The 15426-nt window shown below is 38.5% G+C and overlaps 1 protein-coding gene across 5 annotated transcripts in view; it reads left to right on the plus strand.

Moving 5' to 3' along the window:
* KLHL20 (kelch like family member 20) overlaps positions 1-13367 on the plus strand; it is a 74423-nt gene extending 61056 nt beyond the window's left edge. For all 5 annotated transcript variants that reach the window (XM_017866928.1, XM_017866929.1, XM_017866927.1 and 2 more), the window contains 4 exons: positions 842-975; positions 2181-2389; positions 8642-8748; positions 11717-13367. In XM_017866928.1, coding sequence (XP_017722417.1) covers positions 842-975; positions 2181-2389; positions 8642-8748; positions 11717-11801 — 535 coding nt within the window. In that variant the 3' untranslated portion in view covers positions 11802-13367. The remainder of the gene's footprint in view (positions 1-841; positions 976-2180; positions 2390-8641; positions 8749-11716) is intronic.
* The last annotated feature ends 2059 nt before the right edge of the window (positions 13368-15426 follow it).

Below are 15426 nucleotides of genomic sequence, written 5' to 3' on the forward strand. Positions count from 1 at the left end.
GCTTTCCTGATAATAACTCTTAAACTATACATTTATTTTGTGTGGCTCTCTGTATTTGAGTTTTATTTTATAATAAAAAGGTTGTTTCAAAGAACTATGCAAAAGACTTCTACTTCCAAATAGGATATAGTAGAGAGTAACAGCCATCACCCCCACTACAACAACTAGGAAAAAAAGACAAATTACAAAAATCATTTTAAAATTCATCAGAGGCATTTCAAAGTAATGACCAGATGAACTAAAATTCCATTGAAGAAAGAGCCTGTATTGCCGGCTGGGCGCGGTGGCTCATGCCTGTAATCCCAACACTTTGGGAGGCCCAGGCGGGCGGATCATGAGGTCAGGAGATCGAGAGCATTCTAGCTAACATGGTGAAACCCCGTCTCTAATAAAAATACAAAAAATTAGCCAGGCGAGGTGGCGGGCACCTGTAGTCCCCACTGCTCAGGAGGCTGAGGCAGGAGAATGGCGTGAACCCAGGAGGTGGAGTTTGCAGTGAACTGAGATTGTGCCACTGCACAAAATAAAAAAAAAAAAAAAAAAAAAAAAAAAAAAAAGAGCCTGTGTTATGTGAGCTGAGGTCATAGGTTGTTTTCTTCTTTCCTTGGGACATTTTCCAAGTCTGAGTGTAGAAAATAGCTTAATAAAAATAGCTTAATAGCTGGCACAGATATAAATTCTAAGATGTTTTTCTAATGACTAAGTAAAATGTTAGATTTTCATTGCGCATTTGACTATAGCAAGTCTGTGTACTCAGTATATCTTTAGTGTGATTTCAGAGCTTATGAAAAAGGCTTCAGTTAATAAGAACAAGCATACAGTCTGGTTTCCCTCACTACAGGTATGATCCGAAGGAGAACAAGTGGACTCGGGTAGCTTCTATGAGTACCAGAAGACTAGGTGTGGCTGTGGCTGTGTTAGGAGGGTTCTTATATGCTGTAGGTGGCTCTGACGGGACATCTCCACTCAACACAGGTTAGTCCCTCCCAAAGGCAATCATGTTACCCAAAAGCAGAATGTTTTCCTGGAGAGTCCTCCTACAAAAAGTGTAGAAACTCCAGGTTATCCTATAACTTATTAGGAAAATGCTTGATTTTCCCTCCAGCAGAGTGCAGCTCTCAGCTCTTCCTCAGCTCCTACTGTAGTCATATTCTGAGTACATTCCCCAAATATTTGTTTCTTCCCCTGCTTTACAAGCTGCTGGAAATGTATAATGAATTTTAAAAACTACTTTCTTATATACTTTCTTATATAAGTAGTTCCTTTTCCTCCATCACAACTTCTCCTCAAAAAAACCCACAACATACTCTATATTATAATCTAAGAATAAATAAAAGCTTAGAACTACAAATTCATTTGTTTGGGTTTTGTTTTGTTTTGTTTTATGATAGGGTCTCGCTCTGTCACCCAGGCTGGAATCCAGTGGCATGATCTTGGCTCACTGCAACCTCCAGGGCTCAAGCAGTCCTCCCACTTCAGCCTCCTGAGTAGCTGGGATTATAGGTGTGTGCCACCAGGCCTGGCTGATTTTTGTGTTTTTAGTAGAGATGGAGTTTCGCCGTGTTGCCCAGGCTGGTCTCAAACTCCTGAGCTCAAGTGATCCACCCACCTCAGCCTCCTAAAGTGCTGGAATTATAAGCGTGAGCCACTGCACCTGGCCTGGTTTGTTATTCCTTTCTATTTAGATATTATGGGTATTTTTGCCTAAGGATATTGTCAATATGACAGTCACACCAGATTCATTATCACATGTCTTCTCTTCAGAAGCTTAAAATGCACTATGCTATAGGGAAGGAATACAGGAGTACAGAAGTTGTCTGATTATGATGATAAATTATTAGTACTGAATGGTGCTTATTGATCATGTAGTCAGGCTCCCCATTGAATGATAAGGAGAGTGAGGCTGAGAGTCATGTAGCTAATTAGTCATTTAGATAAAACTAGAACCAGAGTATCTGGATCCCAACACATGCCCTTTCCACTGTACCATACCTAGAAGAAACCAGCCCCTGATGAGAGTATATGTGGTATTGTCCAAAGGTATACAAATCCTTCTCAGAAGCAAAAATCAGATCATGTGTTGAAAATATGTTATCACAAAGTATCAGTGGCTATAAAGAAAACTGGAGGTGAGAGGAAATAGTTGAATGCTCACTTACTGGTTTTTCTTTTCCCTACAGTGGAACGTTACAATCCTCAGGAAAACAGATGGCACACTATAGCCCCTATGGGGACCCGGAGGAAACACCTAGGCTGTGCAGTGTATCAGGACATGATCTATGCTGTAGGAGGTAGAGATGACACTACAGAGCTGAGCAGTGCTGAGAGATACAACCCCAGAACCAACCAGTGGTCTCCAGTGGTGGCCATGACATCACGCCGTAGTGGAGTAAGTGGAGTTATGGGCACTTAGGTTGCTTCCAAATCTTGGCTATTAATAGTGCTGCAATAAACATGGGAGTGCAGATATCTCTTCAATATACTGATTTCCTTTCTTTGGGGTATATACCTAGCAATTAGATTGCTGGATCATATGATATTTCTATTCTTAGTTTTTTGAGGAACCTCCAAACTGTTGTACTAATTTACATTTTCACCAGCAGTGTAGGAGGGTTCCCTTTTCTCTACATCTTTATCAGCAATCATTATGGCCTGACTTTTGGATAAAAACCATTTTAACTGGGGTGAGATGACATCTCATTGTAATTTTCATTTCCATTTCTCTAGTGATCAGATGTTGAGCACCTTTTCATATACCTGTCTGCTATTTTTATGCCTTCTTTGGAGAAAGGTCTATTCAGATCTTTTGCCCACTTTTTAATTGGATTATTTGATTTTTTTCTATTGAGTTGTTTGAGCCCTTATATATTCTAGTTATTAATCCCTTGTCAGATGGGTAGTTTTCTCCCATTCAGTGGGTTGTCTCTTCATTTTGTTGGTTGTTTCCTTTGCTGTGCAGAAGCTTTTTGACTTAATGTGATCCCATTTGTCTATTTTTTCTTTGGTTGCCTGTGCTTGTGGAGTATTACTGAAAAAAATCTTTGCCCAGACCAATGTCCTGGAAAGTTTCCCCAGTGTTTTCTTTTAGCAGTGTCATTGTTTGAGGCCTTAGATTTAAGGCTTTACTTCATTTTAATTTGATTTTTGTATATGGCAAAAAATGGAGTCTAGTTTGATTCTGCATATAGATACCCAGTTTTCCCAGCACCATTAATTGAAGAGATTGTCCTTTCCCCAATGTACGTTCCTGGCACCTTTGTCAAAAAAACAGTTTGCTGTAAATGTATAGGTTTATTTCTGGGTTCTCCATTCTTTTCCATTGGTCTGTGTGTCTGTTTTTATGCTAGTCTCATACTGTTTTGGTTACTGTAGCTCTTTAGTATAATTTGAAGTCAGATAATGTGATTCCTCCAGTTTTGGTCTTGTTGCTCAAGATAGCTTTGGCTATTCTGGGTCTTTGTGGTTGCCTATAAATTTTAGGATTTTTTTTTTCTATTTCTGTGAAGACTGTCATTGGTATTTTGGTAGGGATTGCATTGAATCTGTAGATTGTTTTGGATAGTACGGACATTTTAACAATATTGATTCTTCCAATCCATGAACATGGAATGTCTTTTCATTTTTGTGTGTCCTCTTCAATTTCTCGCATCAGTGTTTTCTAGTTTTCATCATATTTTTCACTTCTTTGGTTCAGTTTATTCCTAGGTATTTTATTTTATTTATAGTTATTGTAAATAGGATTACTTTCTTGATTTCTTTTTCAGATTGTTTGCTGTTGGCATATAGAAATGCTACTGATTTTTGTATCTTGATTTTGTATCCTGCAGCTTTGCTGAATTTATCAGTTCTAATAGTTTTTTGGTGGAGTCTTTAGGTTTTTCCAAATATAAGATCATACTGTCTGCAAAGAAGAATAACTTGACTTCTTCCTTTCCAATTTGAATGCCCTTTATTTCTTTCTTTTGTCCTGTTGCTCTAGCTAGGACTTCCAGTACTATACTGAATAACAGTGGTGAAAGTGCGCATGCCTGTCTTGTTCCAGATCTTAGATGAAAGGCTTTCCATTTTTCTCCATTGTAAATTATGCTACTGTGGGTCTGTCATATATGGTTTTTATTGTGTTGAGGTATGTTCCCTCTATACCCAGTTTTTTAAAGGTTTTATCATGAAGGGATTCTTACTTTTATCAAATGCTTTTTCAGCATCAATTGAAATGATTATTTGGTTTTTGTCCTTCATTCTGTTGATATGATGTACCACACTGATTGATTTGCATATGTTGAACCATTCTTGCATCCCTGGGATAATTTCTGCCTGGTCATGATGAATGATCTTTCTAATGTGTCACTGAATTCAGTTTGCTGGGATTTTGTTGAAGATTTTTGCATCATTGTTCATGGAGGATATTGGACTGTAGTTTTCTTTTTTTGATGTGTCTTTGTCTGGTTTGGGTATCAGGGTAATACTGGCCTCCTAAAGTGAGTTTGGAAGTGTTCCCTCTTCCTCTATGTTTGGAGTAGTTTGATAGGATTGGTATTAGTTCTTCTTTAAATATTTCATAAGATTCAGCAGTGAGGCCATTGGGTCCTGGGCTTTTCTTTGTTGGGAGATTATTTTTTTTTCTTTTCTTTTCTTTCATTATACTTTAAGTTCTAGGGTACATGTGCACAATGTGCAGGTTTGATACATAGGTCTACATGTGCCATGTTGGTTTGCTGCACCCATCAACTCGTCATTTACATTAGGTATTTTTCTTAATGCTATCACTCCCCCAGTCCCCCACTCCCCTACAGGCCTTGGTATGTGATGTCCCCCACCCTGTGTCTAAGTGATATCATTGTTCAATTCTGCTGGGAGATTTTTTATTACAGCTTTGATCTCATTACTTTTTTGTTTTGTTTTGAGATAGGGTCTGGGGCTGTCACCAAGGTTGGAGTGCAGTGATACAGTGTTGGCTCACTGCATCCTCCACCTCCCAGGCTCAAACCATCCTTCCACCTTAGTCTCCCCATTAGCTGGGACTACAGGTGCACACCACCATGCCCAGCTAATTTTTGTTTTTTGTTTTTTTGTTTTTTGGTAGAGTTGGGGTTTCGCCATGTTGCCCAGGCTGGTCTCAAACTCCTTGGCTCAAGCAATCTATTCACCTCAGCCTCCCAAAGTGCTGAGATTACAGGCATGAGCCACCACACTCAGCCTCATTACTTATTATTGGTCTGTTCCAGTTTTGGATTTCTTCATGGGTCAATCTTGGTAGGTTGTATGTGTCTAGGAATTTATCTGTTTCTTCTAGATTTTCCAATTTATTGGCATATATTTGTTCATAATAGCCTCTAATTATCCTTTGAATTTCTGTGGTATCAGTTGTAATGTCTCCTTTTTATTCTCTGATTGTATTTATTTGGGCCTTCTCTCCTTTTTCTTAGTCTGCCTAAAGGTTTGTTGATTTTGTTTATCCTTTCAAAAGTCAACTTTTCATTTCATTGATCTTTTGTGTTTTTTTCACTTGAATTTCATTAATTTCTGCTCTGATCTTTATTGTTTCTTCTACTCATTTTGGATTTGGTTCTTTTCTAGTTCTTTAAGATGCATTGTTAGGTTATTTGAAGTTTTTGTACTTTTTTGACGTAGGCTCTTATTGCTATAAACTTTCCTTTTACTTTCACTTTATTTCTAAAACCACTTTATAGGTTTTGGTATGTTGTTTTTCCATTTTCATTTGTTTCAAGAAATTTTTAATTTCTTCATTTCTTCATTGACCCACTGGTCATTCAGGATGCTTTTAGGTAAATCAAGCCCTGCTAATTTGACACTAGAAAATAATGAATTTCTTTTGATTACTTTTATCTCATGTAGTTTAAAATTTTATGTCCAGTCATATCTTTAATTAGAGAATAATTTTTTAGGATTTCTCTTTTTTTTTTTTTTTTTTTTGAGAAGGAGTTCTCACTCTGTCACCCAGGCTGGAGTGCAGTGGCACAATCTCAGCTCACTGCAACTTCCACCTCCCAGGTTCAAGCAGTTCTCCTGCCTCAGCCTCCCAAGTAGCTGGGACTACAGGCACATGCCACCATGTCCAGCTAACTTTTGTATTTTTAGTAGAGATGGGGTTTCACCATGTTAGCCAGGCTGGTCTCGAACTCCTGACTTCAGGTGATCCAGCCCCCTCAGCCTCCCAAAGTGCTGGGATTACAGGCATAAGCCACTGTGTCTGGCTTTTATGATTTATCCTGTATCCGTTGCTTTTCTGAAACAATCTCCCCAAATTATCTACTACCTTATCTAAATTAATATTAGATCTATATATTGCAACCTAATGTTTCTAGCTAATAGTCTAAGTAGTTGGATACTAATACAAATGTTTAGGCAAAAATACATCTGGCCCCACCCCCAGTCTCCACAAACTAGTTTGAGTCTATCCTATGTATAGTATAAACCAGATCAGACTCCCCTATGACATGTTCTAGACCATGGATGGCCTGTGACTATAAGAGACTTCTGGGTGAAGTATAGAATTCATCCATCTTGGGATGTTTGCTCAGAGCGAAATGTAACCCATTAACCACTGATCATGTCAGGAGTTTATCGAGGCATCCAAAACAGGAAGGAGAAGCAAGCAGTAGCTAAGCACTCCACAATCTGAGGATAAAAGAGAGTGAATTCTGGTTGGCATAAATCAAGGAACACCACTGGAAGGTGTCAGCAAGTCAAAGCCTTCACATATCTATGGCTTTTTATTACTGACAACTAACAGCATCTTAGTCACATTCCTGTTAAGTGTTTGCTATGTGTTGGGAAAGCAAAAATGAGTATGACATGATTCCTCTCCTTTAGTAGCTCCCAATTTAGTGAAGGAAATTGAAATGTTTACAGCTAACTATAATAAATAAACCCTACAGTGGTGTTAACGTATTTTATGGAAGAACATAGGAGAATGCGCTTACTGCTTTGGGGAAGTAAGAATGAGTTGGGTCAGTGAAGAGACTACCAAAGACCGTCACATGTAAGCTAGCTCATGAAGGAAGAATAAGCTTTTCTAAAAGACAGAAAACAGTAGCCAGGGCCAGGTGCGGTGGCTCATGCCTGTAATCCCAGCACTTTGAAAGGCAGACACAGGATTACTTGAGCCCAGGAATTTGAGACCGGTCTGGGCAACACGTGAGACCCCATCTATACAAAAAATTTAAAAATTAGCCAGATGTAGTGGTGCATCCCTGTAGTCCCAGCAACTTACGAAGCTGAGGTGGGAGGACCACTTAAGCCTAGGAGGTGGATGCTATCGTGAACTGTTTTTTTGTTTTCTTTTTTGAGCCTGTCACCCAGGCTGTAGTGCAGTGGTGCGATCTTGGCTCACTGCAACCGCCACCTCCCAGGCTCAAGTGATTCTCCTGCCTCAGCCTCCTGAGTAGCTAGGACTACAGGACTACAGGTGCGTGCCGCCATGCCCGGCTATTTCTTTGTATTTTTAGTAAAGACGGTTTCACTATGGTGATCTGTGATCCTGCCACTGCACTGCAGCTTGAGTGACAGAGTGAGACCCTGTGAGTAAGATCAGAGAGGGAAAGAAGAGAGGGAGAAAGAAAGGGGGGCGGGGAGACAAACACCAGCCAGGGAACATGTGCGAAAGTGTGGAGGTATGAAAAATGTATATTATCTTCAGGGACTAGCAGTTAATCCAGTTTTACTGCAGCATAGGATTCATTAGTAGGAGTAAAGGGAAACTATAGGAGGTGAGGCTCAAATAGTGGGCTAAGATAGATTTCTGGAGGGCCTGAGTAACATAATAAGGACTTTAAACTTATCCTTAAGTAGTCGGGAGGCTTAGAAAGTTGTTTTGGTTTTAGGAGATTTTTTTGAGAGGGTCCCACTCGGCTGCCCAGACTGGAGTACAGTGGAACAATCTCAGCTCACTGCAACTTCGACCTTTCAGGCTCAAGCCATCCTCAGCCTCCAGGTAGCTGGGACTACAGGTGTGCCCCAACTACACCCAACTAATTTTTGTATTTTTTGTAAAGACAGTCTCACTATGTTGCCCAGGCTGGTCTCGAACTCCTGGGCTCAAGCGATCCACCCACCTCAGCCTCCCAAAGTAAGAAAGTTTTTAAAAGAGGAAAGTGACAATATGATTAGATTTCTATTTTTCTGTTTTACTTTAGTTTTGTAGAGATAGAGGTCTCACTGTGTTGCCCAAGCTGGTCTTGAACTCTAGGCTTCAAGTGATGCTCCCACCTGGGCCTTCCCAAAGTGCTGGGATTACAGGCATGAGGTACCATGCTTGGCCTAGATTTGTATTTTTAAAAGAGAATTTTAGTAGCAATTTAGAAAGATTAGAGCAGGCAAATACCAAAAGAAGTGAGAGCAGTTTGAAGGTTGTTTGCTCACTCCTAGTGAGCAGTTTTTTTTAAATTTAAGAAACACATGTTTTCGATTCTGTGTGAATATTCTAATTTAATATATAATTTTATAGTTCCCATAATTTGATAGACTTTTGTTGTTACATCTTCCCCCTGTGTTTCAGTAAACCAGAATATAAGACCATAAAGAATTATCTTTTGTAAACAGATTTATCTAGAAACCAGTCTAGAATTTCCTTAATGATTGTCTAGTTTCTTCAGCAGCTTACTATATTTTGGTTTTGTAGGTTGGCCTGGCAGTGGTCAATGGGCAGCTCATGGCAGTAGGAGGTTTTGATGGCACAACATACTTGAAGACCATAGAAGTTTTTGATCCTGATGCCAATACATGGAGGTAACTTTTAAGCTGTGTAGCAAATCACCTTACTACTGACTTGGAAATCATGGGCTTGAGACAGCCCATGACCATCAGAACTGGGATGGTCAGTAAATTGGAGTACTTTGAAGAGGGCTGAAGTTACACATATTTATGGCTCATTTTGACTTGATTGCTCTAAAGTGGCTGATATATTACAAAATTCTCCTTTTCAGTAACTGTCCAGTTTTATAATTAGAGATGAGTAAAATAGGGGAAAAAATCTCCTTCCTGGTCCGATCATGTTCAGCTGAGGAAACAAAAGCACTGAGAAATAAAATGACTTGCCTAAGTGATTTAGTGACAGAGTTAGAATTAGAACCTAGGTCTGGCTCCAAATCTGTCCATGCCATTTTTTGGTGTTCTTGTGGGAAACCTATGCTTAGGAAAACAAATTGCAATTACTTTTGAAAATTAATGTTTAAAAAAAGAATATTTCATTTTTAAACCCATTTTAACTTTTAGGGAGGAGGCTACATCTTATTTAAGAGAGCTTAACTTAAACTTCATTTCTAGGTTTAATTTTACTTTGCTTTTAAATCCTCAATTGTCTAATAAAGCTTTCCTAAGTAGTTAAATAGTTTTTACAATTTCACATAAATTAGGTGACTTTTGCATTTATTTTAAATATTCAAAACCTTTACAAACTTAGCAAAATTCTCTTAAACCTTTAAACTTAAAATAATTAAGTCTAAATCTTTACTCAATCATATTTTATACTGGAATCACAAGAGTAATCTTACAGATGCTCTAAAAAGCCAAATTCTCTTAAACACTATAAGAACTTAAAATGCCAAACATATAGTTAATTCTCAAACTTTAAAAATAACAGTACTATGGGTTTGATGTATGGCATATCTGTACTTAATTCTAAATACTAGTCTTCTAAGAAAACAGTGTTGCCTTCTAAGCAATTTGGGGTTTCCTTCTCAATAAAATGGGCTTACTTGCCTAAGCAAGTTTAGGGTTACCATCTCAGTGGTTAAGGTTGCACATCAACCAGAAATATCAGGCTGGACATGTGAGCTGAGGAGCAGGCATTCTGGGAAATTCTTCTTATGGCCGTGAAGGATAAGCTGAGCTCTGTTTACTGTTACTGCTCTAAAAGAGGCAGTCTTGTAGTCCCTTCTTCACTGTGTTCTAATCCATTTCTTAATTTTAAGCCTGCAACTATCCACCTGGGTTTTTTCATCACCCTATTAGATTCAACTGTAGTCTATCTCTAGGAAAGCCACAACCTTCACAGAGATTTAAGTGACATGCTTTGGATCCTCCATATGTCTCACAGCTCCATATGACTCAGTGGTCACAAACTAAAGTCAGGCTAATAACAGCATAGTACTTTTTGCTCCTACATCACATTTTTACAGTCCTGTTCATTAAGTAAAGATTTACTAATGGCCAGGCACGGTGGCTCATGCCTGTAATCTCAGCACTTTGGGAGACCAAGGTGGGCAGATCACCTGAGGTCAGGAGTTCGAGACCAGCCTGACCAACATGGTGAAACCTTGTCTCTACTAAAAATACAAAAATTAGCCAGGCATGGGTGGTGGGCACCTGTAATCCCAGCTACTTGGGAGGCTGAGGCAGGAGAATTGCTTGAACCTGGGGGGCAGAGGTTGCAGTGAGCGGAGATTGGGCCATTGCACTGCAGCCCGGGTGACAGAGCGAGACTCCATCTCAAAAAAAAAAAAGGATTTACTAAGTGCTCTGAGCCTTGGGGATACAAAACTAGACAACAACAACAAAAAATTGCTGCTGAGCGCATGCCTGTAATCCCAGCTACTAAGGAGGCTGAGGCACAAGAATCTCTTGAACCCAGGAGGTGGAGGTTGCAGTGAGCTGAGATCACACCACTGTACTCTAGTCTGAGTGGCAGAGCAAGACTCCGTCTAAAAAAAAAATTTCTTGCCCTGCTGGAGCTAACCAGTTGTATTGAGGGAGACAAATAGTACCATACCAGTAGATGGAAGTGCTATGGCAAATACCAAAGCAGGGGAGGAGGCTAGGGAGTACAGGGAGGGGAATCTGTTTTTAAAGGTGGTCAGGGAAGGCCTCATTGGAAAGGTAACATTTTAGCAAAACCTAATAATGGTAAAGGATAGGTAATGGCAGCTTTGGGCCTCCCCCTGGCAGGATATTTTCTTCCATATACAGCTTTCTATTTTTACTAGGAATTTTGAGTAAGCATAATTTCTGAAGACAGCCAAATTTACTGTCACTTAATCACTATAATCTTATCTGAGGACTTGTTTCTTAGTAACTGTCACTAAATAGAATTAGTAATAGATGACAAAGTAATAGTCATGAAATTCTTGAGGATCATCTGTTGGAAGATTAATAACTAAATATTTGCAGTTACATATCCCAGACTTAAAAACCAACTCTACCTCATAGCTGATAAGGGTCTAGTATTCTTCTCCGTGGAAGGTCCTTAATTTTGAAGATGATCTTGTCACAAACTAGGTGCGACTTTACTCAAATCCAGTTTTGTTCTATAAAAGACTTGAGGAGGCTTACAGAGTATATATAAGACAAAGGGATAAAAATAAATATTTGAAGAATTTTAGGCAAAGGGAAAACATAGGTGGGACAATAATATAGCTGGGGCAAAATTACAAAACTGTAGAATATATAATTCTGTGTAATTGTTAGAAGTCAGTGAGGTATAAAGTTGTAAAGTTCTGATGCAAAAAGTGAATATGATGCTCTCTCATTCTTCACACAGCCTCCTATGAGTGAGAGCATGTCAGTCTCTGAAACAGTCCTGCTACTCAACAGTGCTCAACTGCAGCTTCTAATTTTTAGAATGAAGACAATATTAGTGTGAAGCTGAAAATATTAGTTATAATATAAAACATAGAAATGTGTTAATAACATCTTAGTTGTGGAAGAAATGGTGCTTTTTTTCCAGTTAGAAAATATGATTATGTTTCTCTCTTTGCAGGTTATATGGCGGGATGAATTACCGTCGGCTAGGGGGTGGTGTAGGAGTTATTAAAATGACACATTGTGAATCCCATATTTGGTGAACACAGAGAAGACAGAGTCTTGTACATATTCCTCTGTATTCTGGGGAGCTTTGACCTTGGAGCTTTGTACAGCTTGAGAAAACATTAGAACAAATTTTATTATTTGCCGGTGCCTCAACATATGGAAATACAAATGAAAGTACTTCACCTGCAAGATGCACAATAATTGTCAACTCTGTGCAGAAGAATATTTATTTTTGGTTTTAATTTATCATGGTTTTTTGTTGTTTTCGTTTTGAACTTATCCTTCCTCCCACAAAAAAAGAAAAGAAGAAAAAAATTCCAAGCAGCAAAACTTACTTTGTTTATAAGGTATTGATTTAGGTTTGAAAATACTATTTAATAAGGGCATAAGGGCTATATATGATTTGGCTGTTATTGCTAGACACTCCATCCACGTGATTCCACTAACAAGGATTACCAGGAATTAAGGTAGGTATGCAAAATGTATTAGCTAGCCATTATTCTTGCACTAACCACCAGAACACTTGAAAATCTAAAGAAAAAAAAAAAAAGAAAAGGCAACATCTCATTTTAAATAGTACAGTTCAGAAGGGATACTAAATCAATAAAAACCAGGACTCAGACACTACAGTTTTCATCAGTGTAATTTTATGTCTTATTTCTGTATGAATTTGTTTATTTAGTCTTTTTTTCATAATATTCTCATAGAGTTTCTGCTAGATCTAGAGCTCTGCTCAGTGCCTCTTATAAAAACAATATATAAGTCTCATATGCTGTCTTGAGAATCCAAGAGGATCACATGCAGCTTCTGCAACAGTTTTGCTCAAAATGTTACCAACTAAAGCAACTATCCTTCCTGTTTCCTTATTGCTACCAAGGACCAGCAGGGAGAAATATCTTCTCCCAGCAGTGAATTCTGTTATGCAATTTATTCTTGATGCTCAGGCCTAGTTAAGCTGAGGCTTACCTTTAATAACAGCCTCCAAGGGAATGAATTATTCAGTTCATGTAATAGCACACATTAAACAGTATAAAATCAATTGAGGCATTTTATTAATATCTTGGTTCTTTTATACAAACAATGTATCATTATCTTCATTCTATAAGACCATTGTTACTACTTCTCTCAAATTGCACTTTCTGGTAAAAGTTAAAATTTTAGGAAAAAACATAATTTCAATGGTTAAAGTTTTTTTTCCTCATTGTATTCATAGACAAATTTTTTTCAATATATTTTGCAAGAAAAATCTTTGAATAAGACTAACTGCATTTAAAAGGAATAACCTCCTTCTCCCTTTCCCCAACTACAAAGATGTTTGGCAACTTTGTGTTTACATTTAAAGATCATTTGCACCTTTTTCAAGGAAAAAAAAAGTATTGAGTAAACAATTGTTTACATGTATCATTTATGCTTTTTTCTAGCATGTATAACTTTTTTAAATAAAGGTAGTATTTACCATTAAAAAAATTTTAGCTAATGCTTTTTATCCTTGTACTTTTGTTATTTAATTTGGAATTTCTGTTTCTATATAATTTATTTTACCTGTATGTAAACTTACAAGTGCTTTCAACTTGAAGGAATAAAAGGATTGCCAGCTAGAATTAATAGGAATTTTCATTATATATTTTCATATGTTATATTACCTAACCTATAAACTTATTTTCTAGGTAGAACTTAGAATCATACAATTTTGATCTAGAAGGACTCTTCAACAATCATCTAGTCCAAACCCATTTATTACACTGATCCAAGTCTAAAAACCACAGAAGTCTGCCTAAGAATAAATAGTTAATGACAGAACTAACATTAGAAATCAGTTTCCTCAATTCCCAGTCCATTCCTCCTTCTATGCCACACTGCCACTGCAGGTTTACCTGAAACTGAATATAATAAAAGACCTTAGGTATTTTAACTAAGTCTGGTATGAACATGTAAAAGTATAAAACTTTTATGAGATCCTTACTGTAGTACATCATTAACAATCAATCTTCAAGGCAAAACCATGTATTTCCCAAGACTCTACTATTTCATACATCTGAGGCAAAAGAGAGTGATAATAGCAAGAACAAAACTAGGGATTAGACTCTCCATTAGTCAGGAAGTCCCCAGTGGGAGCAATTCATACAGCACTGATTCAAGAGTAGAGACCCAGGAATTAACAGCACTGGCCAGAGTCTTCATTGGAGACTGTTAGGGGTTTGTGTTTCCCCCTCCAGTGAAGGCACTCCACTTTTATTATTGATTGAAATGTATTCTGTTAAAGGTGTTGCTGTAAAATAGAATCTTTATTAATTTTTGTGCATAGTTTTTTCCACAACTCAAGTTTGGAATAGGGGTTGAGTTGGCAGTCATTTTCATTTCATAAGTAAGTCTACTGAAGCTTAGAAAAGCTGAAATGACATGGTAGGAGCTGAACCTTAAATCTGTAGCCCCTGATTGTAAATCCTTTGTGCTCTATACACATTCCCACATTCCTGTTTTTGATTGCTTCCCAGTTCTGTTCCATAATGTTTTACCTCCAGACACTCACCCTGCAGATAATACTTCTTGACTACTGTGTAAAAGGGGTCTTTCCTGTACAAGATGTGCGGGAGTAGGGGACGAACCTTTCAAATTTTATGTTAACTGAGGAAACAGATGGGCAAAGAAAAAAATGCAAGAAGGAAAGAAATATAGAAGAGGAGAGAAAGAAGCAGCAGGAGGCAAAAATGACCCACTAAACCTGAGTATGTCTGCCCAATTGTGAGAAATGGCTCTGTAAATTGCTTTGAGGGCCCTGCTGGAAGTGACTGAAAAGAATGGTCCCAAGAAATGACAAAACTCTTCAACTGTCTTACATGTCCTTTATACTGATCTTTCAGTTTTTTAGCTGTGTAAGGTTAGGAACTTAATTTTAAGTGTAAAAAAGAAAGGATGGTTATTCACTGAACTATCATAAAATATTTGGCGTTATTCCAGTCACAGTAACCTACTAATACCCCTATCCTAGAAAGACTGTTTAAGCCTGACTTCCTAGGAAAAGAGGACACATATCTTCAGTGTGAATTTAGATCAGTGAACCCTTGGACTTCTCCTAAACAGGAACAGACCCTGCTTTCAAAAAGCTTAGTTTCAAGCCTTGGTTTCATCAAGCCTCTCGATCAGTGGTTCTCAGAGTATGGTCTGTGGACCCCTGAGGTCTCCAGTATCTTTCTTTTTCTTCCTCTTGTTGCCCGGGCTGGAGTGCAATGTTGCAATCTCGGCTCACTGCAACCTCCGCCTCCCAGATTCAAGCGATTCTCCTGCCTCAGCCTCCTGAGTAGCTGGGATTACAGGCATGTGCCACCAGGCCCAACTAATTTTTTTGTATTTTTAGTAGAGTCGGGGTTTTGCCATGTTGGTCAGGCTGGTCTCAAACTCCTGACCTCTGGTGATCCGCCTGCGTTGGCCTACCAAAGTGCTGGGATTACAGTCGTGAGCCGCTGCACCCAACCAAGTCCCCAATATCTTTCAAAGTATCCATGAGTCGAAACTTTTTTTTTTTTTTTTTTTTTGAGAGGGAGTCTCGCTCTGTCGCCCAGGCTGGAGTGCAGTGGCTCAATCTCGGCTCACTGCAAGCTCTGCCTCCCAGGTTCACGCCATTCTCCTGCCTCAGCCTCCCGAGCAGCTGGCGCCCGCCAC

Source organism: Rhinopithecus bieti, unplaced genomic scaffold (genome assembly GCF_001698545.2).
Source record: "Rhinopithecus bieti isolate Rb0 unplaced genomic scaffold, ASM169854v2 scaffold_1853, whole genome shotgun sequence".
Lineage (NCBI taxonomy): Eukaryota > Metazoa > Chordata > Mammalia > Primates > Cercopithecidae > Rhinopithecus > Rhinopithecus bieti.